The following is a 25,816-nucleotide window of genomic DNA, read 5'->3' as shown; positions in this document are numbered from 1 at the left end:
ATGGCTCCTTTCATGCTTGATTTTGAAAAGACGGTCTATTTCACTCCTGCCGGCACATCTAGAATAGCATTAACGTTTCATAGTGTTGTAGAAGCTACACTCGGTGATGCGGAAGGTGACTTCGTGAGCTCTAGGAATGGTCGGGTCAGCAAACGGTCTCATTCTGCAAAGCTTAATTGTCCTCTCGGGTACTTCTCGAGACACTGCCCTTGTGCCCTTGTACAGTACTAACTCTCCAGTTTAAATCGAAGTGGCCGGTTTGATGAGACTCCGGAAAAGAAGAACGTTGATTTAAAATGAAATGTGTGTTCTCCCTGTTACCACACTCTCGTTGTGCTATTTTTTTCAGTGGTCGTAGATATTGAAAAAAAAAGTATCGACTAGAGCCCAAACAATCGGCACGGCACGAATTAAGTCGTGCAATAACAGCTCAGGCTCATGATGGCGAGTAGCCCAGGAAGAACAGACAGACGAATATAGACAACGTTAATAGAAGAATCGCCTCATACAAGTAACAAGCTAGAGAAATCTTTAATTGCCGCTGAAAAACTCTCGGCATTCCGTGAGAAAAAAAGAGAAACGCGTGAATTTAATGAACCTTGGCCGGGTATCGAGTATGTTCTCTCTGTGGCATACATATGCAAACGAGATTTAAACGGCTGACAGGGTACTGCCAGAGTAAAAGAAAAGAGATACACCCATTTGACGTTCTAGGGGCACAGAATGAAACTCAAATAGGTCAGCACGCGGCATTCCTGCGAAAAGTTTGGCGTCCAGGCATGAGTGATTCGGATATAGCGGTCAAAGACATGTATGTGCCACACAAACACGGGCCGTCACACCTCTCACTAGGAACTATCAGCGCGCGAAAATTTTTCCAGTACCCAGTTACGCTGCCCTTACAAAAACAGACTGTAGACAGTCTATAGACTTCTTGTAGACTATCGCCTTCCTATATTTCTTTTTGTCTTTTGATAGTTTATACTGAATGTAGACAATAATCTGCTAAATGTGTATGGCATAAATCTGCAGATTGTCTATAGACTCTACAGCATTTGTATTGCCAATAGACTGATTTCTAGGATTTGTCTATAGAGAGTCTATATTTATAGAAAGAAGTCTGTGGACAGTCTATAGACTGTCTAAAAAATTTTTGTAAAGGTGCACAGATATCACCTGCGGTCGCACGCTTTGATCATTGCGTTCAAATCATTGCCCACTGTTGGCCAGGCACATGGTGGAGTGTTTTGCGGTGGTAGCAGCCCTCATGTAGTTTTTGGGGGATTCGAAAGACGCTCCGCAAAAACGATCATCTGGACGGATGTCCTCGATTTCCAGCTCCATGGGACGTCCTCCTGAAATTAACTTTCTTTTTCTTGTTATTGTTAACAAAAAGAAATAGGACGTGTATTATTGCCTGGTTCGTTTTTTTGGGTTTAGTGCGACATCAGCCTTTGTTATTAAAGACCACTTCTGAAACACGCAGTGTCCATGACCTGCTATTTGAGTGACAGTTCTCTTTGAACTGCGAAACCACTCTCACCTGTGCAGCTGGGCATGTTTCCTTTTTTTTTGTCAGTGCAACAGAGGCTGCGCTTAATTTATTACAATGCGGCATATTAGGAGTGAAGGGACGGTGTGAATGAAGGGAGTTACGTGTGCGCTTTTGATCCCCTTTTTGTTATTTTTATTTTACCGGCTTGTTGTTATCAAACAGAAATCACTTTGCAACTCTATGTGTGAACATGAAAAACACCGTTAAAACTATGTATGTATATATATATACATATATATATATATATTGCAGCAAAAAAAGGGAAAATCTTGGCACGGTATGTAGTAGTAGAAACGTAGACCAACGTTTGAAACGCTTGAAACAATTTATTGACGTTTCGACCGTGGAACGGCCTTCGTCAGAATGTCGGAACATATATATATATATATATATATATATATATATATATATATATATATATATATATATATATATATATATATATAGGTCCAATAAAGATGCCTTAGATGCTTAGGAGCGTGACTCTACGATTTGATACACCGCTAGGATCCTTTCCTTCCTTACCGAGACCTGCTGCATGCAACAGGCGTCCAGCTGACCAGACTTGCTCTACTGGCGCCACTGGCATTCCGGATTTCAGCCCGGCACCAGGAATGACCATGCTTTAACCACGAGTTTGCATTTCCAAAAGCTTCCTTTAAATTCCGTCGACTTTACGCCATGTTAGTACACGTTGGGATTCGGTTACTCGGACGCCAGGCGTCAAGTTCATGGAATAAAATAAATGTACTTCAAGCGCTTCAATGCATGTTACTGTGGTGTACAGGGTCGGTCAAAAGTTCCCAGGCCACAGGATCTGCTTTCGAGCATATAGTCGGGCAGTTACGATGAGGCGATATTCTAAGGCCCATGTTCTGTGCGATGTCAGTGCACTTTGAAGAATCCCAGGTGGTCGAAACTTCTGGAGCCCTTCACTACGGCGTCCCTCATAGTCTGATTTGCTTTGGGACGTTAAAACCCTCATAAACCAAACCAAACTCAATATAAAGTACAGGACAAGCATCATTCTCACCTCTGAGAACCCTGATAGCTTTATTGCTATCATAAATAGGAGGGCATGCCACTGAAAAGCAGAACCTGTGGCCTAGGAATTTCCGACCAACACTGTGCACCCTGGGCGGACAGCTAATAAATACGTACGGGGCGTTTTATTTTTTCTATTATACTCAAATATGCCGAATTGAATAAGTGTCCACCAGAATTGACAAGTATCTGCCGAGAGGATTACGCCCGAGGAAATGCGGTAGATACTTGGCCGTGGGAATGCCGGCCCTAATAGGCACCTGTCGGAGCCCTAAACAAATTAATACAACAGGATGGGAAGCACACAGGCCGTCTTTGCAGCCAGCTCGAACGAACCTACCGCGAAATAAAACTCCCGAGAACAGGCGAGCAGTGCGACCTTGGTTGAGCGGGGCCGGGGCCGCTTCCCGGAAAAATGCACGCCCCCTTGCTCCCCTGCCCGATTCAAAGCGGCCGTTTGTGTTTGTTCTAGCAGGCGCCACCAGTCAGGTCATCAAGCGGGAACAAGAAAAACGAAACGGACACCGCGACGATAAGCCTCGGCGGCGGATGAATGCGTCCCGCCAGTGCGAAACGAACACGCAACCGTGCGGACATCTGGCTGAGTGCTGCTCAGCCCACCAATTCAGGTGAGATTCGTCTTGATGCTTGCAACCGTCGAAACATGTGGCGCCCCAATAAATGAATTGATTAAGCTGAAATAAGCAAGTCCGCGATGAGTACTTGTAACCACACAGCATAGCCTTTGTGTGGTGAGATAGCGTTTGTGGCTATTTGGCCTGTTCGATTATGTGAGTTCCTCCACTCGTAGAAATCATTATAATGCATTCCTCCATCAATGAAATGGTCGCCGATGGTTCAAGGAGTGAGGGCGGGCATAGAGGGTTGGACTACGGCTGTGGGTTTCTTTCACAGCTATATTTTTATATTTTTGCTGAAACAAAGCGGAAATAGAGTTCACCTGTACAAAAATGCTTGTTAGTTGGTTTCACGTGATTGTAGTTTTTTGCACAAGGGGTACTGCATCAAGATAGGTAAAAGCGCATGCGCTGTTACCTGCCTGCACTCGGCACACACTGCTCTTCTCATTCTTTACACTGTAGAATAATGACAGAAACGGAAATTGTGGACGGTCTAAGTGCAAAACTCTTGAAGAGGAATAAAAAAGTGGGCAGGTCACTCGTATTTGTGTGTATTGCAAGCTCAAAAGGCATGAGAAAAATGAAGGGAATCAGCATCCACTTGAGCATGGTATCGCAGTATGGAGCAGGAAAACCATCTGAACATTTCCATGTCTTCTTGCTTAGGGGCTTGAATACGGGCAATACTGAAGCAGCCAATGACTATAAATGAGTGGTCATGAGTGTTCCTAATTGCTTGGTGAGATTTCTAAGAAAATGACTACCTTTTACTTCCACGTAAACGCAGTCCTACATATGGCTGAAAAGAAAGCTAGAGATTTTTTTTCGCATTGGAACAATATGTGAGTTGTGAGGCAGCCTTAATATCTTTCTTATTTGAAATCATGTCCGACCTTTGGTGAATGTGTTAAGTACCAGACCAGCTTCCCATGTGTATTATTATATCTGCTTTTTCAGTTGCGCCGATTATATTTATTTTGTGTGTGCAAAAAGTGCTATAGTTATAAATGTGTTGTTTTTCAGTATCAAGGTTTGTTCACAATTTGTGTGAACGCACCATGAGAATGGGTTATCGTTTTCAAATTTTCGAAAAAAAAATTTAAAGTGACAACTAAGCGATATATTTCATTTTTCTACTCAAAAAGTCAGTCGCATGTAAAGGTTGCTGGAAGTAAGAAAGACGCCTATAACAACGAAATACTACTGAGAAAAGTGACGAGTTGCTGGAAACCTATAACGTTGACCCGAGGCTGCATCTACAAACACAGAAAACAGTGTCTACCTGACTCACGTTGTGCTTACTTGCAGAGGCCTTTTGTCAAGAATATACTTCTTGGGTGGAGCCCTTCCCGAAAATATGGATTTTCAGAGCCATTGTTATAGCGAAGCGAACTAACCACTAGCAGTTGTTTTGCTGCAGGAAATATATTCTTTAATTACATAACCTGTATAAGCTAAGTCGCAAGAAGTGAAAGTTGCCAGAATAAAAATTTTTCTTGTTTCCGCAGTTACAACAATTTTCTCCACTCTCTTCATCACCTCAATTCTTACCATTTCCCACTGATGATAGAATTGCCGAAACTCCACGAGCATTTTTGAAACCACGAAAAACCTTCCGCGCTAAAGCTGCCTTCTAGAACGCTAACCACGGCTTTAGAGTAGGACAGGCTAACGAGGTGTAGCTTTTGAGTACATCAATGGAATCCTGTGCTCTGCAGGCCAGCTTTCAACTGTATCATCACCGAAGTTGTCCCTAATGACAAGCGTTGAAAGTCAGACCAGGATGGGTGGCGAGGGCTAGGCCGCCAAGAAAGAATTGCAATTGGTTTTGGGTAATTTCCAGCTGCCACAGGTAACAGTTTTCCACCTGTCTGAAAGGAAAAAATACGTTTTAAAGCCAGCCTTTGGAGGAAATTTGGGCAATTCAATTAGTATGAGGCTACCTGGGTGTAAACGATTTCGAAAAAATTCTTATTTACACAAAATATTAAGGATATGCATATGGTTAACGAGGCTATACGCTTTTTGCATACCGATAATTCCGCTATCGCATATTCTCGAGGCTAGCACAATAATTTTCTTAACCTTGGTGGATATGTTTTTGGTAGCTGGCATGAGTGGGAAGCTTCTTTGTTTTCCAGTACGCTTAGATTCTTTGCTTCCGCAGGCATGTGTTCGAGAACGCTGATGTTCGCAGCCCTGGTCGTTGTTCTGGCAGCGACGGGAGCACAGAGCACACCTTTGAAGGACTTCTTCGAGGTACGTGAACCGATTAGTGACTCACACGAGCTGAGAGAGATCCAACTGGGGCTTCCGTTTCTTGACAAAAAGTGTGTAACAAGACACCGACCTGTGTGAAACATGAGCGTGCATGAATTCAGTTTCGTAGCATGTATGCCTATGATGCGATTCAGATAGCGGGACATGACCTAATCTAGTGTTACGGATAAAATTCGGAAATATTAATGCATGGTTTTCCTTTCGACAATATGACAACCATGTTCTCGGTCGCACACGCCATGCATGAGAGCCTATGCTTGATAATGAAGGAAACAAGAACAGTGGCTACAAGAGTGTAAAAAAAAGTTGATTACTTTTACAGCACATTCAATACTTCGTCCTCTCTGGGTTGAGCGACATTGGTGACTAATCACGTGACCACTCCTCCCACTTCCTTACGCTGTCTTTGTCGCATAAGGGAAGGGCACGTGCTGACCCGTGATACCCTGGCCAAGCGTAGCTTTCCGTTGCTTCCGGGTGATCACCCATTGGGCACAGGCCGTGTCTCGCGCATCGTGTAACCTTGATGATGCGGTGGGCGGTCCTAAGAGGTCTCCAAACACTCCGAAACGCCTCTTGATGTTCTGGGCATGTAAGTGTACTAATTCTAAGAAGCCCTAAGAAAATGCATGACAGCAGCCATAAAGTGGGAGGACGCCGGGACTTTACAGTGAAGGGAAAGGTTAAAGGGCAACTGAAGCGGTTTTAGAATTCGATCAGTTTAAGGTTGCAGAATGTGCGAAATGTGCTGGTAAAGCCTGCGAAATCGTTTTGCTCTAGCATTTGAAATGGTGGCGTAATCGCCCAATAAAGTCGTCGTCGGCGTTCAGGCTTCTCTGATGTGCACAGCGACGGGCAGAGGCCCCGATAATGACGTCACGTATGACGGCACTACGTTTCCAGCGAAGGAACGGTTATTCCATGGAAGAAAACCGACGCCACCGAAGGTGAAGTTCACAATGCATTGTTTGGCGCCATCTAACGACGCACAGCAGCATGCAGGCGTAAGCAGCGGACATCTGAAATTTCGATAACAATGACGTCACTGCCGAGTTTCCTCGCACTCCTCCAGCGTAGTGAGGAGAAGCCCAAACATCGTCGCGATTTTAATCGACGATTATGTCACCATTTTAAATGCTAGTGCAAAAATACTTTGCATGGTTTATCTAGAAGCTTGATAGCTTCGAATTCTTGAATAACCTCGAATTCTCAAAAAACCGTTTCAGCTTCCCTTTAAGAAATAGATTAAAGGGGCATAATTATGGTACCTGGTGATGCGTTACTGAAGCGCCAGTGTTAATCACTCTCAGAATGATTTCGATGTTCGGTAATCGTAATCAGAAACACACCGCCTGCGCAGAAGCGCAGCGCTGGTGCAATCGAGATCCAGCTTTTAAAGTTGCCTAATTAGAAGCACAGCGCTGACGCTGACAAAATCCATCGGTAAAAGCCGCTGTATTTTTAATTATCAATATTGATATTAAATAATTCATAATTATTTTCAATACACAAATTGCAGCAAATCACCTTCATTGAATTTTAGAAATCGCCCACAATAGCTACGATGTGTGTAATGCATTACTGAGTACTGTAATCGTATTGAGCTTTTGTCAAGGCGCACGTGCCAACAGAATTCATACCAAAAGGAGCATTCGTGCTAAATTTTGAGGCACACAGCACACACACCACAAAAAGAGATATCACCTTTCGAGTGTGCTCTTTGTTTTTAGCGACATCTGAGCAGAACTCATGCCTCATCCGCACAAAAGTAATTGTGCAAGCCCTCTAACAACTGATGATATACGTATAACACTATCAGATGTGCGGCACAACTACTAATTGAAACATCCGTCCAGCGATTTCGTTAGCTCTTCGGATGGCTCATAAACATCTGTATAATGCTTCTCACCGCAGAGTCAACTAGCGGGCAGTATAAAGTGAAAAAAAAAAAAGATGGCTGAGAATTAACTACATTATAGACATTTACCCTGTACCACTTCAGCAAAGCCCCAGGAGTAACAGCCATCCAGCGGTCGAAAAGAGTTTCCTTACTTACTATAATTGGCACTTCTCCACGTCATTGTCATGACGATGATGAGTCAATTTTCCTCATAAAGACAAAAAAAGAGAAAACTTTCTACATTGGCACTTGGTACAGTGCAGTACTTACTCCCACTGATAATTTGACGCGAAAGAAAGACTTGCAGAGCTTTCGATTCGCACATTGCGCCCACAATCAATTTTCACCGAAAGCTGGCCAGAAGTTTCATACGTCAAGTACAACGCTGTCAAAGCTAGCTCTCGTGTTTGCGCTGCCTACATTCGCTATAGAATTGTAGTGCGTTCCATAAAACTGTGAAAGTTTTGCCTGCATGTCTTGTACTTGATTCATTCGTCATGAGCTTAATTAAATACGCTCTTACCCTACTGAAAAAAAGTTCTATGATGCAATAACCTCATAGATCATTCATCATAGAATATCAAACAATCTGTATGACATATCATACAATTCGTATGATATTCTATGACATCTCTATGATGACTGTATGATTTTACAGAAATGTATGACATTTGAATGATAATTTTCTATGAATTGTATGATAAGTCTATGATATTTGTATGATAAACTGTATGAGTTTATTGCATCATACAACTTTTTTCAGCAGGGTATTGTGACAACACGCCGTCGCTTTCTCGTGCCATAGACCTTTTAGCCATAGAATAAGCGCCCAAACAAGCCTTCCTTTATTTTTGTATGGGGACTATTTCCTGACCTTTTACACCGTTGCACCTGATGCAGGAAACAGACTACATCCTGACATAACAGGAGACAACTTAAAAAAAAAACGAACAAACATCAGCTTTCTTCAAGAGTCCATGTGTAGGGTGCGCTATTACTCAGCTAAGCATTCACAGCCGTAAACGAAATGGTTTATGGGGGTTTAACGTCCCAAAGCGACTCAGGCTATGAGGAACGCATAAAAGAAATCAGCACTACAATGTTTTGTGCAACGACCTGGACAATAAACTCAAAAACACCAAAATTATTTTGCTTATAATTTCTATTTGTGGTGAACTTTCTGTTTACGTAATAAGGGAACCTTTCCCATCAGAGGGGTTCACGAGCCCACCTATCGCCCGGCGAATCGCACACCACAAGCACAGGCAATACCGTTTACTGCGGGCTAAAGAAAAAAACACAAAAATAAACAAGAAAACAAATGCATTCGCACCGAGGTCCAAGCAAATGGGCAGCGTTTACACTAGCGGAGCAAATCGAGTTCTGCAAAGGAGGTACAATTCTAAAAGCTACGCTCGGAAGAAACAATGCGATGCTCCAACAAACTACGCGACGACAGTCGAGCCAGCGACAGCTGCTTTAGTGGGCCTGAAGGATCGCGGAGGCACATGGGGCCCTGGACCATGGTCTCCACACACGAAGACAAACACACTATACACAAATGACATGCCGCCGATGTCGCTCAGCCAGCTACTGCTGTCACGCTGCCGGTAGTCTGTTGTGAAGAAGCCGGGAAGGGCGCCGCTCCCGCCGAACGCGGACCGCAAACGTCTTGCCGGAGGCTGGTGCGCGCCGCCGGAACCACAAAGTGCGTGGGCAGCGCTCCCGCGTTGATATCCCTGCGCGCGACGTTATCTCCCTGCGTGAGGCAACCTGCCGGCGGCCCGGCTAGCTCAATCGGTAAATTTTGAGGTAATCTCATGGTTGTAAGTTCTGTTCCCACGTTGGGTACCAGATGAAGGACTCGCCTTCTAGGGAACGGGGTTCGCGACCTATGGTCTCGCCCGATGTGTGACACACCCACAGTCAGCATAAAAGACACCGGTTTATTACGGACCAAACCTACGCTTTCAACGGAGCACAACAGCCGGCGTAGCTGCGGAGCAGAACATGCGGTCTATAGGCTGTCGCGAGCGCAATGCCCGGGCTACAACAAAAAGGGCGCTAAGACCTGAGCGCGTCAAAATCAACACACTGAGGCGCGAATGGGACGAAGCGGTACAGTTAGAGGGGGCTCGATGCGACATAAGAAACCAGGCTGCGTACATAGCAGCCACTCATACCAAACAGCTATTCCCACTTGGAGACGCCGCTTGCATCCTGTGCCTTCCTGGTAAGGTGCCGTCCCGTCGTCCGTGTGTACGTCGGTCCTGCTGGCTGCCGAACGCGTAACCGCGTCCCAGCAGCGCTCTCTCCGCAATCCCCCAGACGCCCTTCTTTCGCCGCCCTTATCAATCATGGAACAGAGATCACATGCCATGTCTCGCCAGTAGAAGTGCTGTTATGCGCAGTTGGCCTTCACCGGTACGCACCTAGAATTGACTGGAAGAGAGCGCGCGGAGTTTAAATTGATAAAGAGGGGCCCTATGGCCCCACAGTAACAAGGAAAGTTTCTTTATGCGGAAAGCAATGCTTCAACGACGGAGTATAATCTTGTCGCTGAGTAAGCAACTCACTGTGGCTCTCATGTACGCGGGCGGAGCTTCACTGGAGATTTAAGTGCATCGGGCTGTAGGTGACTGAACGCAGTTGTGCCACCATTCGTGGTGTGCTGCTCTCCCTAAGATGGCTCAGTCTTTTTCCGCTTTTTTTTTTTTTGCGGGGCGCAGAGTGTACACAAGGAGCCTTTGGCGACATACCAGTGCTTCCGCAACGGCACCAGCTTCGAAGACCCGTCGGCCACCGGTCTCAGCGTGCTGTGGAACGGCAGGGGTTTGCCCGAAAACAAGGCCGACACCGTCGTCTCGTACTCCCTGCCCGGGAAGGAGCGGAAGACATCGTGAGTTTTAGGGGCTGCAAACTTTCCTGAAGTTGAGAGGATAGCCACCAAACGAGCGGCACAGCCTAACGCTGCTGACATCCTACAGGTGGCATTTCAGGCAGTGGCAGTTCATAGTGAAGCGTATGGCACGGCTTTCAAGCCTAAGAGAGCGCGTTGGTGGTCACGACGAAGTCATGTAACAACATATGGCCTCTTATTAGCCGGAATTACGTGCTCATAACATAAACAAAACTGCAGTGTGTTTAACAAAGGGCAAAAATTATTTGGCGGTTCTCTTGGAACAGAAAATGGGTGTGTAGTGCCGAAAAAAAGCTTGTATTTGGAGTCTTTTTTTGCATGTCTTTTCATGTAGTAACATTCAGTTCAGCGTGAAGAAAGAAAAGCACTCGAAGGAAAATATACCAGCGTGTGCAGAATGACGCCGGCTAACCCTTGCAACTTATACAGTTGTGGTTGTTGAGCGAAACTGCTGGAAGTGGTTCGTTCGAAAAAGAACCAGTGCGGCCTCTCTCATGTGCACATATCCAGCCTTCAGAGGATATGAAGTGCGCTCGTGATTATTGTGCCTACGAGGTCAAGGTTTCGCTGTTTGTCTCCTTGCAAAGTTGTGTCGTAAGTTCGCGAGAAGCGGCTAAATGAAGCGAATCAAAGTCTTATAAAAGGGAGTGGGGGCGTAGTACTGCTTCGTGTAGTATGAGCGTGTGCTTGCTTGAAGTAATGGAACCAGCATAACTCACGAGCGTTACGCGCGCCCTAATCGCGTCATGCTTAACTGTCATTTCTCATAGCTCGGGAGAGTGTGTTGAGCTAGGCCTGCAACCGCGAGCAGGACAGTTCAGCGCGGCTTGCTACTTCCTAAGATTGATCAGCAAACGAGTATAACGAGCGCCATACTCTCGGGTCAATAATAGGGCGCCTATCTTGGTCCCTCTAGCTTAGGTAGCTACGCACAGGTCCAAGAGTGGGTATGGCTGCGAGTTATCGAACAATTGTTCATGCATGTGAGCAGTAGGAAAACTGGTAGTTGTTTGTATGAGCATACGCCAGAAAACCAAAGCTGGGCAGGCGAGCTACTCTGCTGACCTCGTTTACATGATACCCTAAAAGAGCTCAGTTTTTTTGAACCTGCAAAAGTAGTCCACGCAGCATTATCCCTTCGTGTCCTATGGGTTGGCTGTGTGTCCACGTTTTCCGACACCGCCCCTCAGCTGCCGGAGCCGCGACATCACGGCGAATTATGAAATCTCCGTAGTTACTTGTTCAGTCACGGGGCGACAGCACATGTTGGTCTGGGACACCGTGGTCTGGGAGCTGTTGAGGAGCCTTGCGCACGGTGGTGGTTGTAAGGGAAGGAAGGACGGAAGAAAAGACGCAGCAACTGTCTCACTCTACGTGAACATCTCAACCGCATCGTGATTGAAAAAGGATGCGCAGAAGAGAATGAAAAGAGAGAGTGTCAGAGTCGCGGTAGTGAAGCGCGCCAGATTAAGTTCGACCATCCGGGGTTTTTAAATGCAAACATCCGTCTTAATTGCTCTTTCGATTTCATTTAAACACGGCCTCCGCGACAGAGGCTGCTATCTGGCGAGCTGTCGTTCAGTCGCCGAGCGCCAAGGCCCCTGAGCCACCTCAGCGGGTGGAAATGCCCACGACGACATCATGCGCTGAGTACGCGTTCACTCACGTTCTCTGCACACCCTGGAAGAATGCAGCGAACCTTCAGATAGATGAACCAGTTTCGCTGACTAGCCACAGACGAGGATAGATGAGTGCTTTTTTGAATTTCACCAAGTGCCAATGCATTGTCACGAGACCAGTGACTCAGACTGCACGCCTCACGCCGCACGCCTCAAAGCATGCGTTTCATAGGTTAGGCGAACAGGACAATGCAGGAATGAACACTGCAGGGTTGATTGCGGCGCTTTCTACTTTATATTATGTCACAACAGTTATCCGTACAACATAGGATCTGTTCAGCACGGCAAACCACGGCCGTAGACCTAGGGCTGCGCAGGTGCACATAGTTACTTATGCTATTGGTGCTGTGGAACTAGTAATTTAGTGAGTCTGTCTTACCGCACATTATAGGAGGGTAATTTATGCGTAAGATTTAAACACAGCAGCGGATAATGCTAGCATACGTTAAATCACAAAGCAACTTGCGCCATGAGCTCGTTCTACTGAGAGAGAACCAAAGGTCGCTAAGTAGTTTAATCTACTACTTCGCAGTGTCCACCCCTAAGGCCTGCACATATCTCACCATAGATATAGAAAGGAGGGAGGGAGGGACACAGTTTGTGGTAGCGCCTTGAGAGAAACAGGGGAGGTATGGGGTAAAATTCACCGCTCCTTTCGTGCCACTTTTGGGAAGGGGGGCACACAAGGGATACCACTCAATGAAGAGTTCGTGCCTCGAGGTTTATAATTGAGCTATTGGCGATGTTTTAAGCGATGCGCTGCTGAAAACACTGTCTGCTTTTTTTTTTTTTATCCCAGGTTCCACGTGTCCGCAGAGTACGTTCCGCAAAAGGACCACGGTATTCTGGCCGCTGATGGTAAGTTCGGAACCTGCTCAATAATTGAAAGCATTTTTGAATCTTGAGAGTTAAAGCACAACAACGTGTTTGCTGATTGAATCATTATTAATCGAAACGTTGGCCTATACTATGTAGGCAATGGAAGAAATTGTACCATTCCTACACATAGAGTGCTTTCGTCAGATATCATGGAGTCCTTGATTCATTGAACGTCATCATCAACGTCACAAGTCTGAATCGAGTAATGGGAAAAAATCACCGATTTTTAACCCGAAACTCTAAGCAATAAATTTGTCTTTCGCTGCCGAACAAAACACGAAAAGAACCACAATAGGCTAAAACTACTGAATTTCACTGAGAACGAAAATTTAGTGCAGCTCTTCTCAGCGTTCCAATATAAAGGCGTCACATCTCGATACCAACACCGACCTGGAAAAAAAGGTTGGTTTGGGTTATTGGTTCATTGGGGTTTAACGTCCAAAGCGACTAAGGCTATGAGCGACGCCGTAGTGAAGGGCTCCGTTGATTATTTGACTTTTCAGGCGTATGCGGCAGCGTTGTGGGCCTAACTGACAGCGAGTCTCACTAACGAATAACTCAGCTGAGAACTTGGAGTCAGCAATTCTTTCGCTATTTTTTCTGGTCTTGGCACCACTGCTTCTTGGCGACTTAAGGCAGCATATTCTCTGATCGTGCTTTCAGCATATGATAAGAAGAAACTAATACAATAAAAAACGGATAAAACAAGTTCACTAAATCGTTAGCTTGTCTCTGCGGACGTGTTTTTGATCGTGGGTTTTTATTTACTCATTCCTCGCAAGGCCGTCCCTACAAATGACAGGCACGTCAATGCTTGAAAAGGGCGTTTTTAGCGCTGCTTGAAATAGAAGCCTGCAGTCGTACAGCCGAGAAAGAAAGGATGGCAACACGACGTCTAGAAGGCAGGAAGTAGAGGCTGTCTAGTTCGTTTGCTGTCACTGCACCGACAATCTACTGAAGTTTCGGTCGACGACTTCGAGGCTTCCCGTTGGTTATTAAGGTGCTGCTTCCGCCGACATTTTCCGATTTGAATGGCGTGGATTCGAGGGGGATGAGGTTTGGAAGCGTCCGCGTTGGTCTACGTACGTCGTGGTTGGGAAAAACCGCCCGCTTCTTCGCTGAAAAGATCCGCTTCCTTTCATGACGTTTGCTGGAAAAAAAGGTGGTTTTCGTAGGAGGTTGCCAGAGCAATCTCCTGCTAAGAAAACCAGTCGGAAGGTTCTTAACGAGAAGTAAACTATCAAGGAAAATACCGCTCTGGTATAGGGACATTGCACTGTAAGAAGTCGAAGCCGGTGAAGGAAAAACTTGTCATTTAAGGTAGCAAGTACCACAAATGGTTTGCAATACAAGGCGAACTGTTAAAATTGCTTCGTATTGTGACATCTATTCCTTTAGTGAACTTACTTCTCTAAACTGTGTTCAAAGTTTCTTATGCAAGCTCTAAGTGGATATACTTTAGAGAAAATTTTCAATAATTTGATTTTTATTGCTTTTCACAGGAAAAAATGTAGAGCTCTATCTTCTACTGCCGCCGCACGATGGAAAGGCCTATTTCTTCAAGCAAGGTAAGTGGCTCCGGTTGACAGTTTATATCATTAGCCGCTTAATTTACGTCTGCACATAAAAGAAACTGTTGCCCTGGATTTGATAACTGTAAGTGGAGTAAGCTTATCTGCTCAAGGAAAGAAATCCATTCACTAAATCCTAAATACTCAGTGAAAGTGTTTTAAACCGATGTCTTTGTAATATTTCATTTAAACATGCTCCACGCAATCGGCATCAAGAAACGACCTTGCCGCCTTCGTCCATGTCCCGCTTCTACGCTACTTAGTCACAACATATGACAAAGTCGAGTAACAGAGCACCGCAACGCAGCAAACAGCTGTCAATGACTTTCAGCTTCTGTATTTCACTGCTGTTCTCGTTTGTTTCTCGCAGTCGACACGTCAAATGGAGCAGTGAGCTTCAAGATCTACGACACAAGCACTTCGTGTGAGAACGCCCAGGCCTTGCGAAAGGCCATCTGCCCTGAACCGTGCACCCTGGAGTCTGCGCAATAAAGGCCCTTGCTCTAGTGTGGCCTTAGAAGCGCCGCCGAGAGTTGTACAAGGGAAAAGCAGTACGCGGCTCCATTTATTTGCTCATTTACTGCACTTACGGCTCTGCATATTAAGAGGGACGCGCTAAAAGGAAAGGTACGCTAGAGCTACATGCATGCACAGCAATCGAGTCGAGTGTTATATAACTAATGACCTGTCAACGAATGAGCGCAGTCGCGTATTTTATCTATATATTCGACAATACTGTAAGCCTGATTTCTAGGCTCATACAGGAGTGGGATTTAAAGTGGAGAGAGCGCATGAAAACACGAGGTACTATGCACGAACGGTCACAGAGCTTATTAGGAGTAAATCTGGGCAATATACGCATCGCTGAAACAGGCAGCTTTAGGCATAATACGCTGCTGATAAGTTGGCGCGGACCAAAAATACGAAGTTCTGTAAACATGTTCAGAGGTTTCACCTTGACTACGCAGACCCTCAGTTTTTCCAACAAACGCTTTAAATGTGCCCCCATTCATGCATTCGTGTGGCGAGCTACTCCTCTTTTCAGTAGTCAATGAAAAGAAAAACAATATTTGAACGTGTCGCAGCGGAATGCAAATGGAAAGGTCTAATTTGAAGAAACTTATTGTGAGTCTCAGCTCTGGCCTCTCTGAGCATCATCCCGTTCTCTGACACAGCCACAGCAGATGACGAAGCATCTGCCCTGGCCATATTAAGGAGAAGCTGGGGCAGTTTTTAAGGTCTTAACGTGTGGTTTCCCGGGCCGACATGAAGCAGCTCTGATTGAAGCACTCCTGACGAAATCTGTGTTCGAAGGAAAGACTAAATGCACCTAGAGGCCGCGATAAGAAGCTGTCGTAGAGATGGGACCTGCTCCTAGTCAAACCAAAGCCAAACAGTGTGCGAAGGAGACTAGTCCAGTGCACGGTATAAGAAATTAATTTGTTTATTTTGTACTAAACCCCACCCCCACTGTAATGTCCTTTGTGTCGCTATGGGTAAAGTGATAAACTAAATAAAGAAAGAAATAGAGGAAAGAGAATCTTCGCATTCCTGAACAGAAGTGTAAGCTTTCTCTGTGCTTGAGAAGTAAAGTTAAAAAATGCGTGACTGTGGAATATGACTGCTGTATATGCAGTTTACACCCCCTCCACGCCACTGTCGGGTGTATTTATTATGCATTCGTGCAAGGAGTGAAATATGCAATATCCTTTCCTTGCAGCCGTAACAACCTCATTTAGGGAATTTTTCCTTCGGAGTCTGAAGGTAGGAGTTTCACACTAAAGACCATGAATGCATTTTCCGACACTTTCATTCTATCAGCTACACTTCCGATCGTCACTGATGATAAACCTCGAAGGTCTTCTCTAGATTCAACATAAACTTTAATAATGCAGCATAGATATCCAATATAACTGACGACCAACAACGTACAAGCGCAATTATGTAACCTACCGGTGACCAAGACGAACGGATTTCAGGTTTGGTGGTGTTGATTACAGGTCTTGCGACCCGCCGATCGGTCCATCTTTTGTGTTATAAGGCGATGCCCAAATGAGGATGCGCCTCGTATATTGTTATCTCGGGACTGTGCCTTGGCGGTCATCAGCAGGCCGCGGCAAGAGCCCAGCATCGACATTCCGTGTACTGACTATTATAAATACTTTTACTATTCTTTAACTGACCTAAAGGAGCTGGGACACATTGCGTGGCATAAACAATCCTGCAAGTATAAGTAGAAAATTTCAGCATTCGCAAACATGCCTTAGTTAAAATTTTTTGCCCTCAAATATCGGCTAGGCAGGGTGCGTCAGGCTATTCGTTTCAAGCTGTGGGAACGTCCTAGTCGAGAATTAATGGGCTGAAAAGCATTTCACAGGTCCCTGAATAAATGCAGAGCGGACAGAGTGGAAGTATTGGGGAGAAAACGAAAGGTGAATGCACGTATGCTGCATTAATTGAATCCCAGTTCTTGACGAGGGCGTTACGTCTATCACTAATGAGTTCCGGTTTGCCTCAGGGACATACGAGAGATGGACTTGGTTAGTGTTTCAGGTCAATGCATACGATGGGTCAATTCCTTAACACCACAGGCTATCCCGGGTTCAAGTGGATGGTGTTCCTGTGGTTCTTATGAGGTAAAAAATGCTTTTTGAAGGCTTTGTGTATAATTGGTAGGGAAGAGTCGTGCAGGCCACTTGCCTATACGTTTGGGAGAGTACATCTGAAATTTCATTTGAGGGAAGGAGAATGGTTTGTATGTTGGCTAGCAGCCACAATTCAATAGATATAAAGATATGTGCATGCAGTCATGCAAAATACGGAGTAAAGAGGCGTCCTCTGTCACAATTTTGCTGTTTGTGCCCTGAGTTGTGTCTATCACACAACATATTGAATTAATAGTTTAGCGAGCGCATTAGATAAATGCTGCACCCAGTGGTGGAACTTTTTTCAGGTAATTAAGGAAATGTTGATACATTGAACCTCACCACTTGTCGCTTGAAAAACATTCATAGAAAATCAGTACAAGTTATTAATCTTATTAACTGAGGAATACCTAAGTTCCAGACGTCAGTGAGTAGTGAGAAGAAATAGAAACTCTCTTGAGGTTGATGCCACAGCAGAGTTCTAGAGGCTCATTTCGAGTTCTCGGTTATTTTCATATGAAAAATATACACGACTTTGAAGTTTGTAAGCAAACGTGGGCGCTGATGATGATACTAGCCCCTAAGCGCTTCCGGTACCAATGGCGCAGCGTTTGAGAAGGTTTGCGCCAGTGCAGACGATGTGTGTCGCGCTCGTTTTGATAAGGCAGAGCGGCAAGTAAAGCATCCTGTACAGTATTTGAAAAGACGCTGGTGCAGGTGACACGCCATGTTTCGATGCTTCTCCTTGTCCCTGGCGCAAGTGCTTGCTAGAAAAACGCGCCTACTTCAAACAGGAAGTGTTCAGAGGCTAAATCGCGGTGTTGCCAGAACAGAAAACTTTGAAAAAGCCATGCATTTCTGTCGAAGAAACAGGACGGGCGCGTTTTTCGAGTAAGCACTAACCCCAGGGAAAAAGAGAAGCATCCAAAGCTGCCGCGTCACCTGCACCGGCGCCTTATCAACCACTGCGCGGAATGCTTCGCATGCCGCGCTGCCTTATCAAAACCAGTACGACACGCGTTATGTGCACCAGCGCAAACCTTTTCAAATGCAGCGCCATTGATACGGGAAGCGCTTTGGGGCTAGTATTATCATCAGCACATACGGTTGTTTGTAAAGGACAAAACCGTGTTTAGGTGCTGGCCTCTCCTCACCTGTGTGTCTCTTCGAAGAGGATTGTGTTTTTTATAGTGTTATTAATGATCAAGTAGGTTGGGCCGTTTTGGAAAGCTATGAATAACATATTGACTTGTGCGCGCTTGATGTATGCACATAAATCTGCAAAAAGCAGTATAATGGGTGTTTTAAGTAAGATATTCTGCAATTATAAAAAAAGGCTTTTTTAGTTGCAAGACTACTTTTATCAACACAGCACTGTCAGCTGTGCAGCGCATCAGAATACAGCTAAGACGCGCTAACTAAGGCGGGTTAACTAATATTAAACAATTAAGTTTCTAACTATTACTGTTGGCTCCATTATCTATTGAGAAGCATGCCATACTGAGTACATAACAGCCAAAGCATGTCGCACACTAGGTCTCCTGCGTCGCAATACCAATAAACGTTTTCCTTTAGAAATTGAACAGCTGTTATGTACAAATTTTATAAGGACTACACTTAATTACACCATGGCAGTTTGTAGGCTCTGGCTCAAAGTTGACATTCAACGAATAGGAAAACTGAAAAATTTAGGCGTTTGATTTCTTTGCGGAAATTACCAAAGTGAGATCAATGTATCGCGCACTAAGGAAAACCTTGGCTGGAATTTATTCGGGAAGCGCAGAAAGGCAGTAACGTTCCATTTTTTATATAATTTTTATTTCCGAACAGGAAAACCGTGAGCCAAGTGTTCACATTATGCCCTTTATGTTTCTATATGTCCGGCGGCGGCGCACTACTGACAGCAGACTAACTTTCCCGAAATAAACTGAAACTCTCTGGATGCGAGTACCAAGACAAACTGCGTAATGCCCTGGTTTCTAAATAGGTTAAATCCATAAAACTTTAAAAGAGTTAGATGTTGGGCTAGTTGAATTTGTGACAAATTAGGCATATTTTTAGCGCGACCAGGACAGGAACACAAAGAACGAAAGACAAATACGAGCGCTAACTTGCAACTGATTCATCTGATTTAGTTTTAAACTGATTTAGTTAGCGCTAACACAAAGAAGGAAAGACAAGCACGAGCGCTAACTAAATCAGTTGAAAAATAAATCAGATGAATCAGTTTCAAGTTAGCGTTCGTATTTGTCTTTCGTTCTTTGTGTTCCTATCCTAGTTGCGCTAAAAATATGTCTAATTTGGCGTTAAATCAACCCAGCTTGTTTCCACGCCCACTAGTTCAGTTCAGTTCGAGACCTAATAATTGTTACCGATCACTTTCTTCACAGCGATTTTGGCAGTCATGGACAAAAAAAACCCTTCTGACCATGAAATGGCAATGTATACTCCACACGTGCCAAACGCAGTCCGCTCTAAACGCCCATCCAAAAGTGCACTTGCCTTCAATAGAGCGAATGATGCATCGATATTGTCATAGCTCGCACATGAATACCCAAATTTCTACGACCTCTGCGCGAGCAAGCTAGTATAGATAAACTCTGGCTGCAATTGAAGGTTTACTTTGTAGATCGCATAGACTGCTTTGTAGATTCAATACAAAATGCCATTCGGAAGCAGAATCATTGTATCATGAGAGAATTAATCGATATGAATCGCACAATAAAAAGACTACGCGGATCTAACAAGTCAGGTAATAAAACAATACTAAAAAGTGTGACTTTTTTCATGGAAGCGCCATAGGTCGCAAGGTATAGCGGCGCTGGATAAGAGCTGTCATAAATTTCTGCAAACTACGGCAGTGTCCAAATTTTGTTTGTACTCTATGAACCTTCGCGTTGGCATGGGTTGGAAAGGTCTGATTTTGTCTTTGTGGTGTTGCAGAGAGTGAGCTTCACTCAATTTATTTATATCTTCCAGTGCATCATTAACTTCGCGGAACTAGCGACTTTATAAAAAACTACCATTGTCAGCATATATAACATAGCCAAAGTAATCAGTGATTGAAGCGATGTCGTTAATATACAAAGTGACTCTTCTTGAGATCTGCGTCACATGGTGTCACTTAGGCTGCGTACAGAAGCAGCCGCCGGTACTCACTGCTCGAAAAAAATGAGGGGGAGGGGGGGGGGTTGTTAAGCTACAATATTTCGTTCATTGGGTGTATGTCAATACAGGTCCATCATAGCACGATGTGTAGGTGGTGTGCGTCTCTGTGTGTGAAAAACATGGACCACGATTTCTATGGATTCGATTCTTTGCCAGAGAGGAGTGCAAGCCAATGTGTGCATGGACACCTCACTATATTGTGACATCGTTTGCACTATACTTATTCTTTTGCTTCCATTCCCCGTTATCTCGTATGGAGGAGTAGCAGACCAGAATACTGTTTAAATCGACCCACTTCTCCCCTTTCCTCTAATTAAACTTTACTTTCTGTCTTCTTGTTGATAGTATTTGCACGTTTTTTCAGTTTTGTGATCGCTCATGAGCGTGCGTGCACAATTTGTGAAATGCAGAGATACCACGCAGTACATGCGCCGCCGCCGCATCACACATGGGCTTCACTGTAGGACTCATCACTCCTTGCGTTCAGCGACTCTCATGGAGACCGGAATGAATGAACCCCTTGGGCCTTCAGGCCTTCTTTTAGAGTTGATAGGGTTATATAGGAATACAGAAATACATTTTAGCTGCCGCCGTGCGAGCAGTGGGTACAACTTTACTTCGGCCGAGAAACACTGCGCATTGAAATAGGTCAGGAGGCTGGTTGCAGACACGGCGCATGATTGCCCCGTGTTAAAGCGACATTGTCGCAGGTAAGTACTGGTACACTCACGTGGGCAAGATTTTACGATTACGTGCTAACCGACTTAACGGTACCTAGCGAAGCTTACAGTTGTCTCCCGGAACTTTTCAGCGCTCTTTGCAAGTAAGGACGGTATGAACGGGTTTATGCATTCAACCCTTGATTGTATCATGCTAACTGCGGTTAACAGGTATCTGCATATTAGTTACGCGGTCAATTCACAGGCTGCACGACACGAACTTACCGTTGGTATGGAACAAGTATGGGAAAAGTGTAATTCGATTTGAAAACATGTTAGGCAAACTGCTCTGGACATTAAAGATGAAAGGCCGTAATGTGACTTACCTATACGAGGTGCTCAAGAGGCAAAAACTCTTAGATTTGGAGCACTACTAGAAATACAAAATCTCGCAGGTGTGAATCTGCTAGGTATTGATCGGCTTCGGCGGCCGTGAAGTTAGCACGCTTTCAAGATACCTCCAACCGACATACGAATTGCTATGTGCCCTGATTTTTACTCACCTGCTCTGGAAAGTTTATGATAGTCCAGGTGAACGTGAGTGAAAATGAGCGCGAACGTGCGAGCTAATGTGTTTGCCAAAGACGGCAAGTTGACGTCTACTTGAATTGGAGGGAGTGCATGCGAGTGCGAGCGTATCGTTGAGTGAACGCTTTATTGGAGATATAGCGTTCATGAAAATGTCTGCGAATAAGCGTTAGTCATTTTGCTCACCTAGCTAATAAAGAAAATGGAGTGCCGTGAGTGAAACGCAGCGCAGACAGACTCACCCCGGGAATAAAAAATGGCAGCGCTTCCGTTCGAGTCATCAAGCTGTACATTTATGGGGAGAAGAAAGTCCAGTGGGGAGGCGGAGTTTGGCGCTATTTAACCTGGTCGACAGAAAACGCTGTGGAGAGTTTAGGTCGTATGGCTGCGAAGACGACTTTTGCTTCAATTTATAATGATGGCCATTACTCTGTATAAACAGCGCGTACAAAACAGCAATGACAAAGGGCGTAAGTAAGCCTATTGCAAGTGCTCAAAGACAAATCAGGCTTTCAGATGATCAAGCACACTTCCTAGTTTTCAAACATTCACTGCAAGGCGCACAGCTTCGATGCGACCATACGGCTTAGAAAAGGTTTTGGTGGCGTGGTTGTTGGAAATGCTTTAAGCTAGAATTTATCACAAATCATCCGTATGGACTGCTCATGCTAATTATGGACCAGGTATACGCTCCAATAACGATTTCACTGAGAACTATTTGTTTTACCACTGATGATTTCCATAGCCTGGACAAGGCGCACGAAGGAAATCTTGATTCTGACTTTAAAAACTGACTAAGTCTTAACAGTGACGTTAAACGCCGCCTTCTGCATATTGCGTACAGATTTCAACTGAATTGAAATGACAGCGGGGAGTTCGAAATTGGTTTGTAGTGTAAGGTTTAGACCCGCATGGAGCTTGCGTTGGTGTGCATTACCGATTTAATGAAGGTGTTCCAAAGGGAAAGATATGTCTTCATGCCAGCTAAGGTTCATCACCTATCTGGTGTCTTACAAGCTATACAAAAAATACAAGAATACAAGAAAGCATAAAGTACGGTAGCACTTTACTGCCAAGTAACTTGCTGTCTTCAAGTTAATTTACACAGATTAATTAACATTTTTGCAAATTATTAGCCATGTACCCGTCACACCTAATCATTAAAAACTGAAGAGGATTTCAGAAGCACTAATTGGATTTGGCCGCGTAAGTAGACAAAATACCGCTATTGAAGACGATAAGGAGCTTAGACAAAAGTACAGCCGCTTAGTGCCAGGTTCGTGCTGTCACCGGCACTTTTTCTTGCTTTGCGCTTGCAAGGACATTCGCCAACCTTCCGCAAGACGTGACCACAAGTCGCCATGGTCTCAGCACTGCGCCGATACTGCAACGCCTTTAATTTGCAATTCATTCGCCTAAATCATGAGCCTGATTTACCCGCAAAGAAAGAAGCAAGAAAGAATACTGCATCTCGAAAGCGTCGACTGCAAGGGAGGCGTGAGAAGAAAGTTGAAAGCCTAAATTAAAAAAAAGGCGCTAGCAGGGAGGTGAGGGGTGCTCGAAAATTTGGTCGTCTGAAGGTAAGCGCAGATTTCAGTTAGTGATGCGCACTGGCCAGTCATGCATATAAATCAGAACACGCCCATAATCCGTTCACCATTCTTGTCTCAGCTGTACAACTATACAAAAGGCGCAACTATACAAAAGGCTTAGCGCCAACGCGACGAAACGTGACTGCTTTCTTTCATCGCTTTTTCATCACGCAGGAGATCATTTCACTGTCTGCAACGCGCGAACAACTGAATAATAAAAGAAAACAGCAGAGCGGTGAAAAAAATAAAAGCGAAAAAAAAAAACTAAACGAGCAACTTGAATTCGATCTACTTAACTTTCCGCCAGCGCAGGCGCATCCGGAAACCCGTTTTCTATGCGCTTCTCGAAACCTTACGTTCTGGACCGTATGAGACGTACCTACGCCTCTTTTTCTTGCCTTGTCCTCCACAATTCCAAACTAAATTATATTCGCTGCACAAACGATTGCGCGCACATAGTGTCGATAGCACCTGTCGATACGCGATGTCAAGGTCGGGGTGTACCGTGTCGCTTGTTCGCCTAGTTACGCAATCCCAAGCTCCCTCCACATTTGTCCGCTTAAACGTGACTGCACAGTGCAGTACGCAGTGGATGATGTGGAATGCACGTCCGAAGCTTTGTGTAAAACAAGTACGAACTGCGTCTTCACCTCTCCCCCTCCTCTCTTTTTTTTTCTTGTGTTTTGTCAGTTAGGCCACCACTGCAGCGACATCTTCTAGCACTTGAGTAGTATAAAAAGGGGACGGAACGGGTGCAAAATCAGCAGTTGGACCGTCAGCAGCTGAAAGAGACCATGGTAAGCAGCTCTCTGGCGTGTACTGAAGGAGAGTGCCACTCGACGAGTGGTCTGTGAAACGAGGCTTCATTCGAAGCAAATCACCAGGGAAACATTTTGTTTAAAATGGTAACTTATTTCAACGAAACATATATTTCACCGACTGCGGTGCGACACCTAAAGCTAGTAGAACGTTAAGTTGGGCGAGTTGGTCTAGGTTCATGTTTGAAAAACAGCGCACAAAAGACTAGACACAAGAGTAAAGGCGACGACAGGACAAGCGCTTGTCCTGTCGTCGCCTTTACTCTTGTGTCTAGTCCTTTGTGCGCTGTTTTTCAAACATGAACCTAAAGCTAGGCGTTTACAGTGTACAGTGAAGTCGACCGTCGAACGTAACTTAGAAAATTGTTAAAGCAATGTCACCAAGCAAAAGTTCAGACCTTCATCAACTCTATGGGCTGAAATTAACTCCCATTAGTAATTGGTGAGAACCGTGGAGTGGCACGTTATGCTAGACATTGGCTGAATTCTCAAACTTTCGAACAGAGTTTGTAAGCGTGTGAAACTGTGCTCACTGACAGTACGCCTTTACAGCAGTGTTTGAAGATTTGTATGCCGTTGATTGCTTTGATTGAAAATAACAGTGAAACTTTTCCCTGCTGCTAAGACGAATTCAAGCAGAGTATAGTACCACCACGTGTAGCGTAAAGAACCTGATATGTAATGTCCACTATAACGCGTTTTTCCAGATCCGTGCCTGCATTGTCCTGGCCCTGGCCACCAGCGCCTTCGCTGGCTACACCGGCAGCTACGGTGGATTTGGCCTTGGCTATGGCCTTTCCTCCTACGGCCTTTCCCACGGCATTGGCTACTCTGGTCTCGGCCTCGGCTACAGCTATGCCCCATCCGCTAGCTACGCCGTCTCCGCCCCAGCTGTTACCCGTACCGTGTCCACCTACCACGCTGCTCCAGCTGTGGCTACCGTCGCCCACGCTGCCCCAGTCGCCACCTACGCCGCTGCCCCAGCTGTGACCACTGTGTCCCACGCTGCTCCAGTCGCCACTTACGCCGCTGCCCCAGCCATCGCTACTGTTGCCCACGCCGCTCCAGTCGCCACCTACGCCGCCGCTGCCCCAGCTGTGACCACTGTGTCCCACGCTGCTCCAGTCGCCACCTACGCCGCTGCCCCAGCTGTGACCACTGTGTCCCACGCTGCTCCAGTCGCCACCTACGCCGCTGCCCCAGCCATCGCTACTGTTGCCCACGCCGCTCCAGTCGCCACCTACGCTGCTGCCCCAGCTGTGACCACTGTGTCCCACGCTGCTCCAGTCGCCACCTACGCCGCTGCCCCAGCTGTGGCCACCGTCGCCCACGCTGCCCCAGTCGCCACCTACGCCGCTGCCCCAGCCATCGCCACTGTTGCCCACGCTGCCCCAGCTGTGACCACCGTCTCCCACGCTGCTCCAGTTGCCACCGCTATTGCCACCCCAGCCCTGGCCTCCTACCACGCTTCCCCAGTCTACGGTTACGGCATTGGTACCCTCGGCTACGGCGCCGGCCACTACGGTTTCGGCCACGGTCTTCTCGGCTATGGCCTGAACTACGGCTACGGTCTCGGCTCCACCTACGACTACACCACCCTCCTCCGCAGGAAGAAGTGTAAGTACTTGTTTCGCATTTTGTCTTGTCCAGATAGCGTACTCCGCAAAAGAACAGATAAAGACTGGTACCAATACCTACTACAGTGGCCGAATTTTAAAGCTTGCGTTAAAACGATTCAGTTGCTCGTATCGCGTAACTCATCAATTTTCGTTGGGCGCCTCATACGATAGGCCGCTTTCCATACTTTGATTTTATCGATAGCTAACTAGTTCCGCGTATCCTGTACGAAAAGGGAAGAATAGGTTGCTTAATTTTAC

At 45.5% G+C, this 25,816-nt stretch overlaps 1 protein-coding gene and 1 pseudogene across 1 annotated transcript; both read left to right on the top strand.

Annotated features, from left to right (window-relative positions):
• The first annotated feature begins 3,069 nt into the window (after positions 1-3,069).
• Positions 3,070-15,023, top strand: LOC149341039 (uncharacterized). The gene is made up of 6 exons (XM_089547496.1): positions 3,070-3,228; positions 5,408-5,499; positions 10,150-10,319; positions 12,819-12,877; positions 14,401-14,466; positions 14,840-15,023. Exons 1-6 carry the CDS (start codon positions 3,153-3,155, stop codon positions 14,959-14,961), a joined length of 585 nt encoding a protein of 194 aa, XP_089403622.1. The 5' UTR covers positions 3,070-3,152; the 3' UTR covers positions 14,962-15,023.
• A 6,964-nt stretch (positions 15,024-21,987) lies between these two features.
• On the top strand, positions 21,988-25,560 carry LOC149341038 (uncharacterized; annotated as a pseudogene).
• The last annotated feature ends 256 nt before the right edge of the window (positions 25,561-25,816 follow it).

This window comes from Amblyomma mixtum, chromosome 6 (genome assembly GCF_055824585.1).
Source record: "Amblyomma mixtum isolate Tamu chromosome 6, ASM5582458v1, whole genome shotgun sequence".
NCBI lineage: Eukaryota > Metazoa > Arthropoda > Arachnida > Ixodida > Ixodidae > Amblyomma > Amblyomma mixtum.
Note: the sequence above shows the minus strand (reverse complement) of the source record. Positions and strands in the feature narration are given on the sequence as shown.

Coding starts and splice junctions, on each gene's coding strand:
- LOC149341039 (XM_089547496.1), top strand. CDS start 3,153: ATGCGTCCCGCCAGTGCGAAACGAACACGCAACCGTGCGGACATCTGG. Junction 3,229..5,407: donor TGCTCAGCCCACCAATTCAG/GTGAGATTCGTC, acceptor TTGCTTCCGCAG/GCATGTGTTCGAGAACGCTG. Junction 5,500..10,149: donor CTTTGAAGGACTTCTTCGAG/GTACGTGAACCG, acceptor TGCGGGGCGCAG/AGTGTACACAAGGAGCCTTT.